Source organism: Glycine max, chromosome 19 (assembly GCF_000004515.6).
Source record: "Glycine max cultivar Williams 82 chromosome 19, Glycine_max_v4.0, whole genome shotgun sequence".
Taxonomy (NCBI): Eukaryota; Viridiplantae; Streptophyta; class Magnoliopsida; order Fabales; family Fabaceae; genus Glycine; species Glycine max.
The window spans coordinates 28,999,125-29,018,252 of NC_038255.2; the positions used below are offsets into that span (position 1 = coordinate 28,999,125).

A 19,128-nucleotide genomic window follows, 5' to 3' on the forward strand; every position below is an offset into this window, starting at 1 on the left:
TCATTTAATCACTTTCAAAACGAAATCTAACCGATCGTTCACGCTATAACCTCGGTTAAACCAAAAAAAGTAAAATAATAATAAAATAATCAAAATATCTTGAAAAATAATAATAAAATAATCAAAATATCTTTGAATAAAATAAATCAAAAAAATCAATCGGACGTTTTTCTTTGGAAGTTTCCTTGAATGAATTGATTAATAACCAAAGTGAAACTAAGACTAAAATAGACTCACAAATCAAGTTTTGTCCGAAAAATCACTAAAAACCGTTTTAAGGTCCAACGCCTTAAACGGTCCTCTTTGCTTTTATCGGTTAACATGGACCGTTCAAAAGCATAAAATCAACATGTAACTTTACCGCTTTTGCAAGAACTACGTAGGTCTGATTTCCTCATCGCAATCGAGGATACGTAGGAGCAAAAGCCCCGCTTTTGTCGACCACCCCAAGAGATCGTTAATGGTCCAATGCCTTAACTTTTCTCTCCTTTCAAAAAAACAAGAGATCGTTAATGGTCCAACGCCTTAACGTTTCTCTCCTTTCAAAATCAAAAGACCGTTTAATGGTCCAACACCTTAAATGACCTTTTGTTCAATAAAAACATATTTTGCAAAAAAAGACAAAAACAACTTAACCAAACACTTTGTTCCGAAAGAACTACGTAGGTCTGATTTTCTCATCCCAATTGAGGAATACGTAGGAGCAAAGGGAAACACCCTTGTCGACCACAAAAAAGAGAAAAAAATATAAAAAGGGTATAAAGGATATAAGGACATAAAAGGGAACGTAAAAATCAAAGTCAAGTTTGCACATTCGATTAAAGGCTGCCGTCCCTTGTGACGGACGTGTGGGGTGCTAATACCTTCCCCGCGCGTAAATACAACTCCCGAGCCTTTCACTTAAAAGTTCGTAGATCGCGTCTTTTCCGGTTTTTTCGACGTTTTCCTCAAATAAACGTTGGTGGCGACTCCGCGCGTATTCCTTTCGTGGAACACGCATCCCGCGAGTCACGCGTCGCCCTCCCGCCGAAGGGTAGGTTGCGACAAGAAGTCTTGTGTTTTATTTAGTTCATAGATAAAGTCTACGTGTTAAAATGTTTTCTAGGTTGGACTTGAATCAAGAGGGAGAGGCTTTGACGGACTCTTCAGAGTCTAGACCTTAGGGGTAAATACACTGGGTTGGAGCATTCTTGCAAAACAGCGTAAACCTGACTGGTCTCTCTATGATTTTACCTAGTGAAAGTGAGTTGACTTACTAGTGTGTGGTCTGTCTTGTCATGTAGTCTTAGGCGCCTGACAGGGTTTTTCACTGACATGGTACCACATTGCATATAAGATTGAGTCTTAGTGTACTTGCTGCATAATGCGTGTGTAATGATCTTTGTGACTTGTTACATGAGGATGGGTAATGAATTGTGTCAGTGTGAGATGTTGTGTTTGATAATCGCTAATTATGAGTATATTTTGGGGGTAAATTATATAGGAATTTGTAATTTTTCTCTCATAATTTTTCCTTTTTGAGCAAATAATTGTTCAATTAACATCATTTAAGTTTTTGTGCAAAGAATATTAAAAGTGATTAATTTATGATGCTTAGTGAGTAATATAAAGCCTAGGAAAGTGAGCTAATTAAGAAAAGCAGAACTAATTAAGGAAAACAAGCTAATTGAGGAAAGCATGGCTAATTAAGGAAAAAGGACTAATTGAGAAAAGCAGGACTAATTAAGGAAAGAAAACTAATCGAGGAAAGCATGACTAATTAAGGAAAGAAGAATAACTAAGAAAAGCATGACTAATTAAGGAAAGTAAATCCGGGTTTAGCGCAAGAAGCCCGTTAATATGAATCTATAAAAGAAGAAGAGAGAAAAAGGAAAAGACACACATAAATTCAAAGAGAATACAATTCCTTATAGAAGGAAAAGGCTAGTAGAAGGAGAAGCAAGCAATATGAGTCATTCCTTCCCTCCATTCCCTTTCTTATCTTTTCCCTCTTAACTAAATATTCCCTTCTTGCAATTGTAAATCCTTCATGACAATGAGAGTCTAAAACCCCCTTTGTTGGGAACTTGGTAGCCAACTACTCTTGATGTAATTTCTCTTCTTATCTATTTATGAATATTACATTTGCATTATCTTTTCCTGTGCTTAATATTATTGCTTGTAGCTTGATCACCCATTTTTATGGTAAGTTTTAGGGGTAGCGTTTGAAAATGTTATTTTCTAATAAAAATGGGAAATGATATCTAAATAAAGTCATCGCTAGGGATAGGTTGATTTTTGTTTAGCCTGTTATACATTTCTATTCTTAATTCAATTTACTATTTTAGCTATACAAAGGGATTTGGGAGAGAAAATAGATAAATTAGGCTCTTTCATGCCAGGGACCAAAGTTAGAGTATATTAGTAGATGCAGGTGTAAATTGAAATAATTATAAATAGAAAAAAAATCATTAACATTACATCAAGGAGTAGCTCTGGTAGGCTAAGTTTCCAACATTCTCATTTTCTAAATTTCCTTCTACAATAATATTGGATTTTCTCATCATTTATGTCTTTAATTAATCAATTTAAATTCTTGTTTAATTTCTCTTCTTGTTTGATTTAATTTTCTGTCAATTTGAATTACTATTTTTCTATAACCTTTCCAAATCTTTTTCTTAATCAAATATTCATCTACATAAGTACAAACAAAGTCCCTATGGATATGATACTCAGACTTTCATTTTGACTTTACTACTTGGGACGAATTGGTGCACTTGCCAATCCATCAAGTTTTTGGCGCCATTTTGCCGAGGACTTTGTTCTTTGTACTTGGTATTTTGGATATTCTATTTTTAATTTTTATTTTTCCTTAATTTTTCAAAAATAAAAATAAAAAATTCAATTTTCAAATTTTCTTTTTCACTCTTAATTTTAATATTTAGTTTTTAATTTTTATTTTTCTGTGATAACGTGCACGATAGTATTTTTCTTTCTTGTATGCGAGGAAACAATCTTGTTCCATCAGATCTAGAGATTGAAGCAATGAGTAGAAGAAACAACGCTGCAAGAAGAAAGAGAGAACAACAAGGGAATCAAGAACTATCATCCTCTATATCATCATCTTATTTTCCACATCTCAACTATGAAAAACACATCATGGCAGAAGATCGGTCACAGAGGATCACCTTGGAGGACTACTCTAGTACCTTTACACCTCAGTATTTCACAAGCATAGCCCAACTTGAAGTTCAAGCTGCCAACATCACTTATCCACATTCTCTCATCCAGTTGATTCAAGGCAATCTCTTTCATGGGCTACCCAATGAAGATGCATATGCCCAACTTGATACATATATAGAGATTTGCAACACAGTGAAAATAGTTGGAGTTCTTGAATATGCCATCCGCCTTAACCTATTCTCCTTCTCCTTGGCTGGTGAACAAAAAAGATGGATGCACTTGTTCAAGGGAAACAACTTGCGGACATGGGAAGAGGTGGTGGAGAAATTTTTGAAGAAATATTTTCTAGAGTCCAAGACCGTGGAGGGAAAGGTTGAGATCTCTTCATTCCATCAATTCCCCGATGGATCACTGAGTGAAGCTCTTGACTACTTCCATGGTTTACTCTGGAAGACTCCCATCCACGGGTTCAACTCAATATCTTCATTGATGGCTTGCGAACCCATTCGAAGTAGTTACTTGATGCCTCCACTGGTGGGAAGATCAAATTAAAGACACCTAATGAAGCTATGAAGTTGATTGAAAATATGACAGCCAATGACAATGCCATCCTTCGTGATTAAGCCTACACACCTATAAAAAAGAGTCTTCTCGAGCTCACATCACAAGACGCACTACTAGCCTAGAATAAGCTCCTAGCCAAGCAACTAGAGACTCTCATAGAGACACTGAGCAAGCTTCCTCAATAGTTGCAGGCAGTGCAACTTACCCATTCTTCAGTCATGCACATTGGGGGATGCAACATTTGTGGTAGGGCCCATGAGTCAGGCATGTGCATAGTCCAAGACGATGTATCCCAAGAAGTCAACGATATGACCAATCCAGACCATCAAGGGTTCCATCAAGGAGGACCTCCAGGACACAATCTGGGGGGGAATTTCTCTCAAGGCCAAGGTTGGAGATCCCACCATGGGAATAACTTCAACATAAATCAAGGAGTTTCATCTAATCGGCCTCCCAATCAAGGGCCTGATTTATATGACAAAACCACTAAGCTAGAAGACACTTTGCATCAGTTTATGTATGTTTCTCTGTCAAATCACAAGAGCATTGAGTTTGCTATCAAGAATTTAGAGGTACTAGTGGGCCAATTAGCGAAGCAATTGGCTGAAACATCCACAAACAGTTTTGCGGCCAACACGGAGAAGAATCCCAAGGAGTAGCCCTTGGATATTCTTCATCAATAGAGTTCTTTGCTTCTTGAAGATCATTGGCAGCCGAATGGAGATGGAGGGAAGGAGATTGGAGACACCACTTCAAGGAGAAGATGGGTCAAGAACAAGCTCACCACCATAGGAAGCCATGGATAAGAGCTTGGAGGTGGGAGAAGATGAGTGGAAGGAGAGGAAGAGAAAAGGGCACAAAATTTATGCCTCAAATGAGGTCTGAACTTTGAAGTGTAATTTCTCAAATGATCAAAGTTGAAAAAATGCACACACAAGGCCTCTATTTATAGCCTAAGTGTCACACAAAATTGGAGGGAAATTTGAATTTCTATTCAAATTTCACTTGAATTTGAATTTGAATTTGTGGAGCCAAATTTGGAGCCAAAATTTCACTAATTATGATTAGTGAAATTCAGCTATGGTTCAGCCTACTAATCCAAGATCAAGTCCAAGATTCTCCACTAAGTGTGCTTAGATGTCATGAGACATGTAAAGCATGAAAGACATGCACAAAGTATGACTATATGATGTGGCAATAGGGTGTAGCAAGCAAATGATCACCTCCCCCTTAGGCTGGTCCAAATTCAATTAAATTTTTCTCCTAACACACACATCAAATAGTGCACTTAATGCATGTGAAATTACAAAACTACCCCTAATACAAAAACTAGTCTAGATGCCCTAAAATACAAGGGCAGAAAAATCATACATTACTAGGGTACCCTCCTTACACTATGGAGTCCTAAATACAAAGCCCAACAATAATGAAGCCCTAATCTAACATGTACAAAGATAAGTGGGCTCATACTTAGCCCATGGGCCCAAAATCTACCCTAAGGCTCATGAGAACCCTAGGGCCTTCTCCTGTATCTCTGGCCCAGTCTTCTTGGAGTCTTCTATCTAATGCCCTTGGGGGGTAGGATTACATCATCCCCTCCCCCTTGAAAATGATTTGACCTCAAATCCATAGGTTCTTGAAACTCTGGGCTTTTTCCTTAAACACCTGTAAAAAGAATAAAAACTTATATATTAGTGCTGTTAGGTATGTTAGAGTAGGGTAAGGTCTAAAAACCCCTTTCCTGGCCATCTTCCCATAAGAGAACATGGTTCCTTATCAACTCAATGAGTGGTGCTACAAGTATAGAAAAATATGGGACAAACCTTTTGAAAAAGTTTGTTAGCCCTAAATTTCCCTTATACTTGGTGGAGTGGGCCACTCAGGAATGACCTTTATTCTCTTAGGATTTGTGGGCATCTTCCCATGAGGGAACATAGTTCCTTATCAACTTAATGAGTGGTACTACAAGTATAGAAAATATGGGACAAACCTTTTGAAAAAAAATTTTAGCCCCAAATTTCCCTTATACTTGGTGGAGTGGACCACTCAGGAATGACCTTTATTTTCTTAGGATTCGTGGGAATCCCTTGATCACTATTGAAACCAAACTACCTAATGAGTCCCTATGTATGTGAATCATAAAGATGTTGGATGCATGGGTGATTTTACAAAAGAAGGTTGCACCACTCAACACATTCATCATACCATCTATCATAGGGATTTGGTGCCTCATAATACCTATTTTGGGCACCAACAAAGCACAAGGATTTAAGCTCTTACGAACCAAACCCTCATCCAACAATTCCTTTACTTGAGGAATAACCTCAAGCTCAAGAGGTATGACAATGCTAACAAGTGTTCTTTTTCAAAGGAGAAGATGTGGAGATTGTCTAAGAATAGAAGTTTCTTTAATGTTTGTCTTTATTGCAAAATGACTTTCCTTCTTAGCTAACCTCTTGGAGGAGACATTTACCTCCTTACACTCCTCCTTAACCATTAAAGGTTGTTCTTCTTTTCTTTTTCTATTCTTTTCCTCATCGTATTTGAGTTTTATTTGTACTTGATCCTTAGCTACTTGTGACGGTGTTTAAGGATGCAACATAAATTTAGTGCCAAGATGGGTGAGGGTAATCTCATTAGTTAGGCCATTGTAAATGATCTTCCTATCAAATTTCCATGGCCTTCCTAAGAGTTCCATGGGAACTATATCATAATTAACTTCATCCTTATATGTCCCAATGGAGAAAGGTACCTTCACTTGTTGGTTAACTATCATTTCCACTTGCTCATTGAGCCATTGAAGTTTATAAGGTTTTGGGTGGGGAATGATAGTGAGGTTCAACTTGAAAACTAATCTTGTGCTACAACAATTGCAACAAGATCCACTATCCACAATTAGGGAACAAGTTTTGTCTAAAATTTTGCATCTTGTATGAAATACGTTCTCTCTTTGGGATTGAGATAGATTACAAAATTGGCCTCCAAGGAGATTTCTAACCATTAGGAGGTCACCTTCTTCATGAGGGTAGACTTCCTCACTAGACTCTTCACTCCTTACTTCATCTTCACTTCCACTAAAGGAAGGGAAAGAAGTAGACTCCTCTTGACTACTATAAATGTCTTGACCCCTCATAATCATGATTTCCTTTGTGGGTCATTGAGAGGGAATGTGACCTCTCCTAAGAAATTTGAAGCATTTTTAATGTTGCTAGCCCTAGCTTAGGAGCTAGTCTTAGAGGTAAATTTCTCTATGGTCTTACCCTTATCTTCCTTGGGTTTTGAAGGTGCAGCCCCCAAAATTCCTTGGGCTTGGTTCTTCATTGGATAAGAGTGCAAGCCATAAGATTTTGAAGAAGACTTTCTTTTAAGTTGTTGCTCCACTCTTATACAAAGTTGCAGAATTTCCGCTGTGCTTGATTACTCTGATAATGAAAGTTGCTGATCCCACTTGCATAACTGCTCGTACCTGCTCAGGAAGTGTCTAAGTATGTTTTAGACAAAATTTGCCAAAGGGGGAGATTGTTAGTGCTTAGCTCTACTGAGCTTTAAAAGATTGGCTAAGATTTTGTTAAAACATAAGCACTTAGACAATGAAGGAAAGCTGGAGTTGCTGCACATGATGTCCAACGTTATGTCAAAGAATAAGATCGGGCTGCACAATGCACAAGGCAAGATGAAATGTCAAATGAAGAATTGAAGCTGCAGGATTCACGATGTCGGATACAATGTCCAGGACATCCTGCCCGAAAATACTGGAGTTGCTAAAAGCATTGAAGCTGCAGGATCCACGATGTCGGATACAATGTCCAGGACATCCTGCCCGAAAATACTGGAGTTGCTAAAAGCATTGAAGCTGCAGGATCCACGATGTCGGATACGATGTCCAGGACATCTGGCCCGAAAATACTGGACATATAAATCTGTTATATCTTTAACAGATTATTGTGCAGTTAGCAAGAGATAAGATGATCTATCTTTAGGAATGAATTAAAAGATAATTAAAGTTCGAATTTCAAAGTAGAAGAGTTCGTTCAGGGATTAAAGATTAAAGATAAAAACTAAAAGATCAAACTGTATCTTTTAGATCTTTAAGTGCAGATTTTCAGGAAGAATGATAGATCTCATCCAGCACAAGGAGTTGCAGCCCAGAAACGCACATTGCTATATAAACATGAAGGCTGCACGAGTTTTGTACCAAGTCCGGGACTGAAGAATTATTTTGTGAGTTTTGGGACTTGAGTGTTTTGTGAGCCACCTTGATGTTATCCTAACATCAAGTGTTGGACCTGTGTGTGTAGAGTTGATCTCTAGTGTGTAGAGTTGATCTCTAGTGTGTAGGGTTGATCCCTTTTGTTCAGAGTTGATCTCTGGTGTGTCTTTGATTTATTTGTAAACACGGGAGTGTGGTTGAGAGGGAGTGAGCGGGGTTCTCATATCTAAGAGTGGCTCTTAGGTAGAGATTGCACGGGTAGTGGTTAGGTGAGAAGGTTGTAAACAGTGGCTGTTAGACCTTGAACTAACACTATTTTAGTGGATTTCCTCCCTGGCTTGGTAGCCCCAGAGGTAGGTGAGGTTGCACCGAACTGGGTTAACAATTCTCTTGTGTTATTTACTTGTTTAAATCTGTTCATACGGACACATACGATCTGCATGTTCTGAAGCGTGATGTCGTGACATCCGGTACGACATCTGTCCCCAGTATCAGAATTTCAATTGGTACCAGAGCGGGCACTATATTCTTCAACACTCATACTCCCTTGTCTAAGCCTTTGGAGTTTGTCCATAAGCTCCATAGTAGGAGAGAATGTGCCTCTTCCTAAGGGCAATCTTAAGATCATTCCAATACTCTACTGGAGGATCCCCATGAATCCTTCTTTCCCTAACAATGGAAGTCAACCAATAAAGGGCATACCCTTGAAAGCTAAGGGTAGCCAATGGAACTTTTCTTTCTTCACTAATATGATGGCAAACAAAGAGTTGTTCACCCTTTATTTCCTAATCTAGGTAGGCCTCAACATTATCTTTTTCATAGAAATAACCTCTTAAGGCCTTCTATCCTTTTCTCTTCTTTGGGAGTGATGTTTAGTATGTGACCTATGCCGCCCTCCATAATAGTTTCTAAGTTCTTCACTTAAACTCTTGCAAGAGTCATGACTACTATAGGAGACATGTTTTTCTCTTTTCATTTCTTTCATTATTTTTCTTCTTTCTTCCTTTCTTATTTTCTCTCTTTCATCTTGACCTATTTCTTCCACTCTTTTTTTCCTTTTTATTTTCTCTCTTGTTTTTCTTTTCACAATTTAAAGGATCTCAACTCATCTAATATCCTATACAAGGGGTCCTTATACGTAGAACCCTCACCATTAACACTAGATGAAGAATAAAGACTCATGTTGGTTCCTAAGTTGGGATTCTTTCTTGTTGGGGGTTTGAAAACAAAAGGTAAAAGAAACTATGGTTGAAACTAGCCAAAATAAACACTAAAAGAGGTGTGAAAGATAAGGTAAAAAATAATTGGTAAAAAGCAAGCTATCTAGGCGGTTTGACAATGGAAGGTAAAGGAAATTTAAAGCAAGCTAGATGGTTTCCTATGTGAAGGCTTGGATGACCCTTTGGAGGTCCCAAATGGCTCTTCACTTAGTCTACACGGTTTACACTAAGCTGTTACACACAAATAGAGGTTTGGATGTCCTCTTGGAGACTTCCAATACACCCTTGAAGAATGTCCAAATACAAGGAATTGCAATAGAAAAAATTCAGCACTCAATTGTTCTATTACAACAAATTTAACAAACCAATTAAGGTCTTCAAATTTGTTTTCAATGCTCGTTTGTTTTCTCAAGTGTTTAACTCAAAATTTGGTGAGGCTTTGGTTGCTTTAAATCCAATGGTGCTCCTAGGATGGTTAACCTCCAAGACTAAAAAATCTTCCTTCAAGCAATGCACCTATTTCCTCTTCCAATCCTTATTGTGGGCAACACTTAAACACAAAAAAGGAGAAGACAAGCAAGAAACCAAAAGATGAAAAGAAAGATAAACCAAAAGGAAATTTAACATGACATTAATTCCATGAGATTCAAGGAAAATAAAGCAAAAGGACAACACCACAAGCCAAGGTGGAACACGAAGGAAGTCCTAGAATGACACTAGATTAGATTGACAATTAAAAACAAGACTAAAAGAAAAATTCTAGTTATGTCAATTTGGAAACACATCTAAAAGATGAAAAACTCCAAGAAGTCAAATAGGCTTGTAATGCAACTCAAAATAATGAACAATTTCGAAGCAAATCAAGCATACACATTTTTGTTGTTGTTCTGGACTTGTATTTTGACGTTAATCTTTATCATCTTTTCTTGCTCATTTATTTTTCTTTTTTGTTCATTCTTTTTCCATTGTTTTTGTCCAGATGTCTTTTTTATCTAGTTAAAATTTCATCTCAATACTCGAAGTATTCAAGCCATAGCAGAGTTAAGAAGACAATGTGCCAGAACTAACAACAACCAGAATTTCAACCTAGAAATCAAGAGTAATGTTTATGTTGCTTAAGGCTTGGATAGTTACAATTTGTGTTTGCTTATGCTCAATTGTCTTGGATAACACAATTCAAGAGAGCTTAAGACTTATTTTGATTCACAAATCCAGCCACAACTCAACACCGCAACTCAATTTCTTCATAGGCATCATATAGGAAACTTAGAAATAAAAAAAAAAGTTCAACAACAAGACTACTTCTAGGAATTGATTTAAAAAATGTTATGAACTAAATAACATGGATGAATTAGACTCAAAGTTCAAATGATAGGCTAAGAATTTCAAGAATACATGAAAAAATGTATCTATAATTCAATCAACAAAATCAAAATTCAACACAAACTTAGAACGTAATGTGACAATTATTATGACTAAACATGACTCTAAGACAACATGAATGAAGTGATTTACACTTAGATTTTTGTGTTTTCTTTTCTAGTCAATATTTTGCAAGAAAATTGAGATCTAAAGGTTCAACAAAAGAAGATTATGACAAAAAACGTTAGAGCCTAAAATCAACACAAAATGATTGAAGAGTAGATCTATAAGATTTGAACCATAGAAATGCAAGAACAAATGTAGATCTAAGATTTAATCGGTTTATTTTTTTGAGTCTACTCTAAACAACACCAAACCACAAGACAATGGAAGACATACATGGAAAAGACAATGAAGAACAAGAAATTAAAGTGAATTGACCAAACTAAAGATACATGAAGCAAAAGAACATCACCTAGATGAAGATGCTCTTGATACCACATGATGTAGCTCCATGTATAGCTTGTAGGCCTTGGATCTTGTTTATCAATGGAGTCCTTTGCTTCTTGAAGATCAATAGCAGCAGAATGGAGAAGGAGGGAAGGTGATTGGAGACACCACTTCAAGGAGAAGATGAGTCAAGAACAAGCTCACCACCATAGGAAGACATGGATAAGAGCTTGAAGGTAGGAGAAGATGGATGGAGGGAGAGGGAGAGAAAGGGGCACAAAATTTATGGCTCAAATGAGGTCTAAACTTTGAAGTGTAATTTCTCAAATGATCAAAGTTGAAAAAATGCACACATAAGGCCTCTATTTATAGCCTAAGTGTCACATAAAATTGGAGGAAAATTTGAATTTCTATTCAAATTTCACTTGAATTTGAATTTGAATTTGTGGAGTCAAATTTGGAGCCAAAATTTTACTAATTATGATTAGTGAATTTCAGCTATTGTTCAGCCCACCAATCCAAGATCAAGTCCAAGATTCTTCACTAAGTGTGGTTAGGTGTCATGAGGCATGTATAACATGAAGGACATGCACTAAATGTGATTATATGATGTGACAATGAGGTGTAGAAAGCAAATACTCACCTCCCCCTTAGGCTGGTCCAAAATTTAATTGGATTGGGCTTCTCCTAATTCAATTAAATTTCTCTCCTAACACACACATCAAATAGTGCACTTAATGCATCTAAAATTATAAAACTACCCCTAATACAAAAACTAGTGTAGGTGCCCTAAAATATAAGGGATGAAAAATCCTACATTCCTAGGGTACCCTCCTTACACTATAGAGCCCTAAATACAAGACCCATAAATAATGAAGCCCTAATCTAACATGTACAAAGATAAGTGGGCTCATACTTAGCCTATGGGCCCAAAATCTACCCTAAGGCTCATAAGAACCCTAGGGCCTTCTCCTGCATCTCTGGTCCAATCTTCTTGGAGTCTTTTATCCAATGCCCTTGGGGGGTAGGATTGCATCAGAGTGCAAGGTAATTTTCACTAGGAGACAGAGGAGGAAGAATGCCGAGAAAGAAAAGAGAGCTGAGGGATTATTGGAGGATGTGAGTAATGAGGAAGGAGAGAATAATAAGAGAGAAGAGGGTGATGAAGAGAAAGAAGAGAGCAAGGAGAGGGGTGAAAAGGTCTTACCCACTAAGACCAAGAGTCAATTAGCAAGGGAGGCTAGGAGGGAGACACCCGCAGCCCCAGTAAAGGACACCCCTTATCCTTTGGTGCCATCAAAGAAAGAGAGGGAGCACTACTTTGCTCGCTTCATCGGCATATTCAAGAAGCTGGAAATCACCATACCCTTCGGAGAGGCCTTACAGCAAATGCCCATGTATACAAAATTTCTAAAGGACCTGCTTACAAAGAAAGGGAAATATATCAATAATGAGAGCATCATGGTGGAAGGAAATTGTAGTGCTGTGATCCAGAGAATTCTACCACAGAAGTTCAAAGACCTAGAGAGTGTAACCATCCCATGTTCTATTGGGGAGGTGTCAGTGGGTAAAGCTCTCCTTGATCTGGGGCAAGCATTAATCTAATGTCCATATCTATGTGTTGGAGGATTGGAAATTTGAAGATTGCTTCCACTAGAATGATGCTTCAACTAGCAGGCCATTCGGTCACCAGACCATATGGTGTAGTTGAAGACGTCCTTGTCAAGGTTTGCCAATTCACTTTTCCAGTGGACTTTGTGATAATGGATATAGAAGAGGATTCTAATATTCCTTTAATATTAGGCCATCCATTCATGCTTATTGAAAAATGTGTTGTGGACATGGAGAATGAAAACTTGGAGATGATTGTGGAGGACCAAAAAGCCACCTTCAACTTGTTTGAGGCAATAAAGCATCCTAGTGATAACAAAACCTGCTTTAAGGTGGAGGCAATTGAGCAAGAAGTTGACCTTGATGGTTGGCACCTGAAGTTGGTGTTTCTAGAACAAGATGAAGTCAAACCAGTTGTGAATCCAGTAGCCCCTTCCATTGTCCTCCCGGGACCAAGGCGAGTCAAGGCTCGAACCACTCCAGATGCTCCACCAGCTCCACCTTCGGTAATCCCTCCTCCAACCACCTCTTCTATAGCCAGCAAGCCTTTTTCCTCGTCTTCCCAGCAAGAGCATCTAGTCCAGATGATGCAGAGCCTCCATCATGGCCATTGCCTCGTCACCCAAAACCTGCACCAGCTATCCATTCACCTTTCTATGGAGGCTCCATTGATGACGCCAAAGGCTTTTCTACAAAAGGTTGCCTGACCAGGAGTCCAACCCTCTTCTGTATGGGGGTAACACCTCTGGCGTGGGTGGCGATGGAGCTTATGATGATTATGTTGTAGACATTACAGCTACTCAAGAAGCTTGGGATCCAGGGCGCACACAAGATTGAGGCCCATTTTGATAAGGATTTTTCTTTATTTGTCTTTATTTATTTTGTTTTGTTTTCATTTTTGCTTATTTTATTTTATTTTCATTTTAATTTCTTGCATTTAAGACAATTTAATTTCAGCAGTTTAATTTCAGTAGTTTAAATTCATCTACTTAGCCAAAAAGCCATAATGTGAATGAATGCATCCCTTGCACCCTTTTTGAGCCTAATGTAACATTTTTATCATTGGAACCCAAGCCCAAAATGTGATATTTACTAACTACCCTTTCTTAGGTTGTAGGAGAGTACTCATGGATTTAGACAAATTTGTCCCAAATTTGGGGGAATGTTTTTGGGTGATTTTCTATTGCAAGAAAATAAATATACACCACAAGTTAAATTGAGTTAGAAAATATAATATTACTCCAACCTAGTATGAATGTTTTACATTTGCAGAAAAAAAAAGAAAAAAAAAAGAAGATTTAAAGAATAAAAGCTAGGGTAAACCATCATCAAAGAAAATAAAGGTGCTAAAAAGAGTAGCAAAGCAATAAGGTTGGTGTTGTGAACAATTCTAAGTTGTGGTTTGAAAATAATTTGGGGGAATGAATGCTCTCCTAGATCCTAACCTTTGATTCCTAGAAAAATCATGATTTCTTTGTTAGCCCAACCACGTTACAAGCCTAATAAAGTTCTTAGTGATCCACATTGTGCATGTATGATAGCATTGATTGAGATGATGTGAAAAATTAGAATTTTACTATTTAGTTGTTATAATTGAAACACTTTTACCGATATACTTGTGGGATTGAGAGAAACACTAGCCTTGTGAGGACTGAAGTTGGTGATTATTCCTTGTGATCAGTCATTCTTGCTAACCATTTCATTTGAAGTTCATCTTGTTCTACTCCTTTCATGAACTTATGACAACTGTGAACTTGAGAATTGGCCAATGAAGCTTTTTGGAATATATGTAGTTATCTCATGAATTGTGATTGGTAAACTCTGAAAATTTTCCTTTTGCTTGAGGACAAGTAAAGATTTAAATTTGGGGGAGTTTGATAACTGTTAATTATGAGTATATTTTAGGGTTAAATTATATAGGAATTTGCATTTTTTCTCTCCTAATTTTTTCATTTTGAGTAAATAATTATTAAATTGACATCATTTAATTTTTTGTGCAGAGAATATTAAAAGTGATGAATTTATGATGCTGAGTAAGCAAAATAAAGCCCAGGAAAACGAGCTAATTAAGGAAAGCAAGCTAATAGAGGAAAATAGGACTAATTAAGGAAAAAAGACTAATTGAGAAAAGCAGGGCTAATTAAGGAAAAAAGACTAATCGAGGAAAGCATGACTAATTAAGGAAAGAAGAATAATTAAGGAAAAAATGACTAATTAAGGAAAGTAAAGCCGGACTTAGCGCAAGAAGCTCACTAATATGCACCTATAAAAGAAGAAGAGAGAAGAAGGAAAAGACACACATAAATTGCAAGAGAATACAATTCCTTATAGAAGGAAAAGGCTAGAAGAAGGAGAAGCAAGCAATATGAGTCATTTCTTCCCTCCATTCCCTTTCTTATCTTTTCCCCCTTTACTAAATATTCCCTCTTGCAATTTTAAATCCTCCATGACAATGAGAGTCTAAAACCCCCTTTGTTGGGAACTTGGTCGCCAACTACTCTTGATGTAATTTCTCTTCCTATCTATTCATGAATATTACATTTGCATTATCTTTTCCTGTGCTTAATATTATTGCTTGTGGCTTGATCACCCATTTGCATGGTAAGTTTTAGGGGTAACATTGGAAAATTTTATTTTCTAATAGAACTGGGAAATGATATCTAAATAAAGTCATCGCTAGGGATAGGTTGATTTTTGTTTAGCCTATTATACATATCTATTCTTAATGCAATTTACTATTTTAGTTCTGCAAAGGAATTTGGGAGAGAAAATAGATAAATTAGGCTCTTTCATGCCGGGGACCAAAGTTAGAGTATATTAGTAGATGCAGGTGTAAATTGGAATGTTTATAAATAGAAAAAAATAATTAACATTATATCAAGGAGTAGCTCTGTGATGTGCCATTATTTTCTCCTATTTCTTAACCATTTTTGCACCATTTTAATTACTGATTAATCTTAATTGTCAAATTAATTAGACAGTTTTATTATTTGGCCCATTCAACTAATTTGATGTTTTTAATCCAATTTCAGGAATTAATGAAACATTGGGCTTGAATCCAAAATTGGGCTTGGACTTGAAGAGGGCAGACTATTTTATTCTACAAAATTTTATCTTATCTAGACTTTATCTTATCTAGATATTATTTAGATTTGATCTCATCTAGATATTATTTCATCTAGATCTTATCTTATCTAGATTTGATTTGATTTTATTTATGGGCTTGGATTTAAAACAGATTTGTAAGCTTTGGGGCTGGAAAACTATATAACAACACCAAGGTTCTAGTTTAGCCCTCTCTTCTCTTTCTCCTTTTTTTTTTCGTTTTTGCAATTCCAGTTCTGACTTTTCGTTTTAGCAATAAAATTTCGTTCTTCAATCTATAATTTCGTTCTCTATTGATTAATGGAAGGCTAAGTCCCCAACGTTGTTTTCTCTTGAGGATCAAGCACAGTTCTCTGTGAGGTTCTATTATTACTGTTAAATTCTATTCAGTTTTTCCTCTTCACTAATTACTCTAAATTTTTTGCTATTAATTCATGCATGGTTAGTGCTTGATTAATTGTCTCTGCGCTTAATTTACGTTCATGCTTAATGATCGTTTATGAGTAATTGGTGTATGTGTTGCTTAATCACATAATAAATGCCTTATGTTAAATTTCGCTTAGTAATTTAATTTAGGGTTGGATTAAGTGGTTGAACTGAATAAGGATAAACTCTCGTAACCTAGGATAAGAGACTTGCTTATGAATCAAGGGGAAGCAACATGTTTTAATTATGATATTTTCTAATTCACATCTATTCGCTGTTTAATTTATAAAAGCAAACAACCCCCCCCCCCCATTCATTACTATTTTCCTACTATTTGTTATGAACATTTGGTGTATCATTGCTCGTTGGGAAACGACCTAGGATCGCTTCTTAGTTACTACGTTTTAATGTTTATTTGATTCGGGTACGACCTCGATCACTCTGGTAGGCTAAGTTCCCAACATTCTCATCTTTTGAATTTCCTTCTACAATAACATTGGATTTTCTCATCATTTTTGTCTTTAATTAATCAATTTAAATTCTTGTTTAATTTCTCTTCTTGTTTGATTTAATTTTTTTTCAATTTAAATTACTATTTTTCTACAAATTTTCCAAATCTTCTTAATCAAATATTCATCTACATAAGTACAAACAAAGTCCCTGTGGATACGATACTTAGACTTCCGTTTTAACTTTACTACTTGGGACGAATTGGTGCACTTACCAATCCATCAACAGTGTTCACCACTACTAAAAGCCTTTTTTACAATGTAGTTTCGACTACGGTTGTTAGAGAACCATCATAAATAATAAAGCGATAGCATTTTCATAAATTTTAGCTTCTAAAACGAAGGCAATTTTTCAAAACTGTCTTCAAATGATCTCTTTGACGACGATTACTTATACAACTATCTTAGAATGAAGTGTATGAAAAAACCAATGGAATTTAGAAATTAATTGGAAACTATTTAAGACAATTTTAAGCTACAACCGTCTTCGAATGCAGGGAGACAAAGACAGTTTTTGAGCATCATCTTTAACTTTAAAGATACAATAATTAACTTGTGTCCTCTCACCCTCATCACTGTTGTTGAATCATCCCTCATTGTCGTGCTCACTGTTGTTTTGTAATCCCTCATTTTAGGTCGCATATTGCTCTTACTCAAGCTCCCGTCGTGGCCTCAGTCTAGCTGTCGCTGTGGGCTCACTTTTGCTCGCGCTGTGGAGTCACTATAGCTCGCATGCACCGTGCCCTTATTGTAGCTTGTGCCCTAACCTCACCGTCGTGCTGTTGACTCTGCCACCACCTACAAGTCAGTGTTACTCTTACATTGGTCACTGTCATTGTTCGATGAGGTTCCCTTGCTCTTTCCTTATGTGGTCATGAAAAATATCTTCTAAAATAAATGCTAGCATTCCTTGTGTATTTAGGGATTCATAGTCATTTAGGACTTACTGAATCTCCCTAGGTAAATGTTTTTGTCTTTTGCAACTCTGCGTATGTTGGATTGCCGTGTTCCATGTTTGTGGTGCCTGAATGACCTTGTGACCTTGAAAATGAAGTATGACTATTATTGCTAATAAAAAAAAGGGGTAGGAGAACCACACAAACCTTGTGACCTCTTTGTATATTCGAGTGGTCACCAAATCGATCTATACCAACTGCAGAATAGAAACTGTAGATGCAGAACATTTATATGCTACAATTATAGTGAATAATAATAATTAAGAGCTAAGAAAAAAATTATCTCAATTTCCGCATGCTTATGAGGTCTTGATTCAATAGTATTTCTATATGTTTTTGTTATTTTGATATTGTATCTTGCTTGATTCTTTTTCTTTTACCTGTGCTACTGTTGTTCTGAAAAGTGTACCTTAATGGGAGACTATGTCAAATTTTATTCTTGATTTTGCCCTTAGTCATGTTCATTTGCTATATTATGACGCTATAACCATCCTTGTGTGTTTATCAACTTAAAAATTTAGTTTCCCTCACACTAACACTCTCGGTCTCCACTGCACAAGGGAATGAGAGAACATTATCTTGCTTTATTCTGTAACTCTTTCTTTCTTTTATTTTGAAACTTTATCTGTAATCAAGCTATTTAACCCCCATAAAGCCTTAGTCAAGCAAAAGACCAACAACCATGCATTCCTTTTTACCATTTTCGGTCCAGTCACATAATAAGAGGACAAATTTTATTTTAAATCAATATTCTAGTAAAGTAAAATTTGGTTATTTAGCCTATTGCAATTCGGTTTTTGGTAAATTGCGGGAGTAAGAGAGTTTAATTGTTATAGGCTTTACATGAATACAATATATATAGCTTACAGAACTCACTTCATTAGGCCTTAATTGAAAGAACTATGAATAATGAATATGATAATATTCAGAAACAATTTTTATCCTTTACTGGTCACGGCTTCAAATGGCTAACACCATAAGTTTTAATACACAAAGTTAAAGTTTCTTATGTATTATTTTCTTTCAATACTTTCAAATTTCATGAAGGAAAATTAAAATGGATGTAGTCTTATCCACTAAAAAGAGAAGGAAAGAATGACAAATTTGGATTAACTAACTTATCACCTGATTCTAATACTAAGAAATGGGTTTTAAAAACAAAAATTGATTTTATTTTTCTTCAAGTTATAAGTCTCGGCTTTGAAGGGAAAGAAAAGAAAGATGATTAAATTTTGTATTTATAACGCCAACACTTAATTTATCATTTAGAATTATTTGAAATAAAAATTGTTGTTTCTTTCTTAGAAACTCACGGGTTTAAGAGACTGATAGATACTGCATGCAATTTTAAATATAAAGTTGGAATGAAAAATGTTTGCAAATTTATTTCTAAAAGTGTGTTTGGAATGAGAAATTTTAAATTCTAAGAATTTTAAATATTTCAATTGAAATTTTTTTATTTTCAAAATTTTATGTTTGGATGAAAAAAGTTAAAATTATGAGGGTGAAAAAAATGAATAAAAAAAATAAAAGATATGATTGATGTGCTAATT

General features: G+C 36.1%; 1 protein-coding gene across 1 annotated transcript; it reads left to right on the forward strand.

The window, feature by feature from the left end:
* The first annotated feature begins 3,944 nt into the window (after window positions 1-3,944).
* LOC102667412 (uncharacterized) lies at window positions 3,945-12,573 on the forward strand. Its single transcript, XM_006605052.1, has 2 exons — window positions 3,945-4,381; window positions 11,997-12,573. The coding sequence occupies exons 1-2, from the start codon at window positions 3,945-3,947 to the stop codon at window positions 12,571-12,573; spliced, it is 1,014 nt and encodes a 337-aa protein (XP_006605115.1).
* The last annotated feature ends 6,555 nt before the right edge of the window (window positions 12,574-19,128 follow it).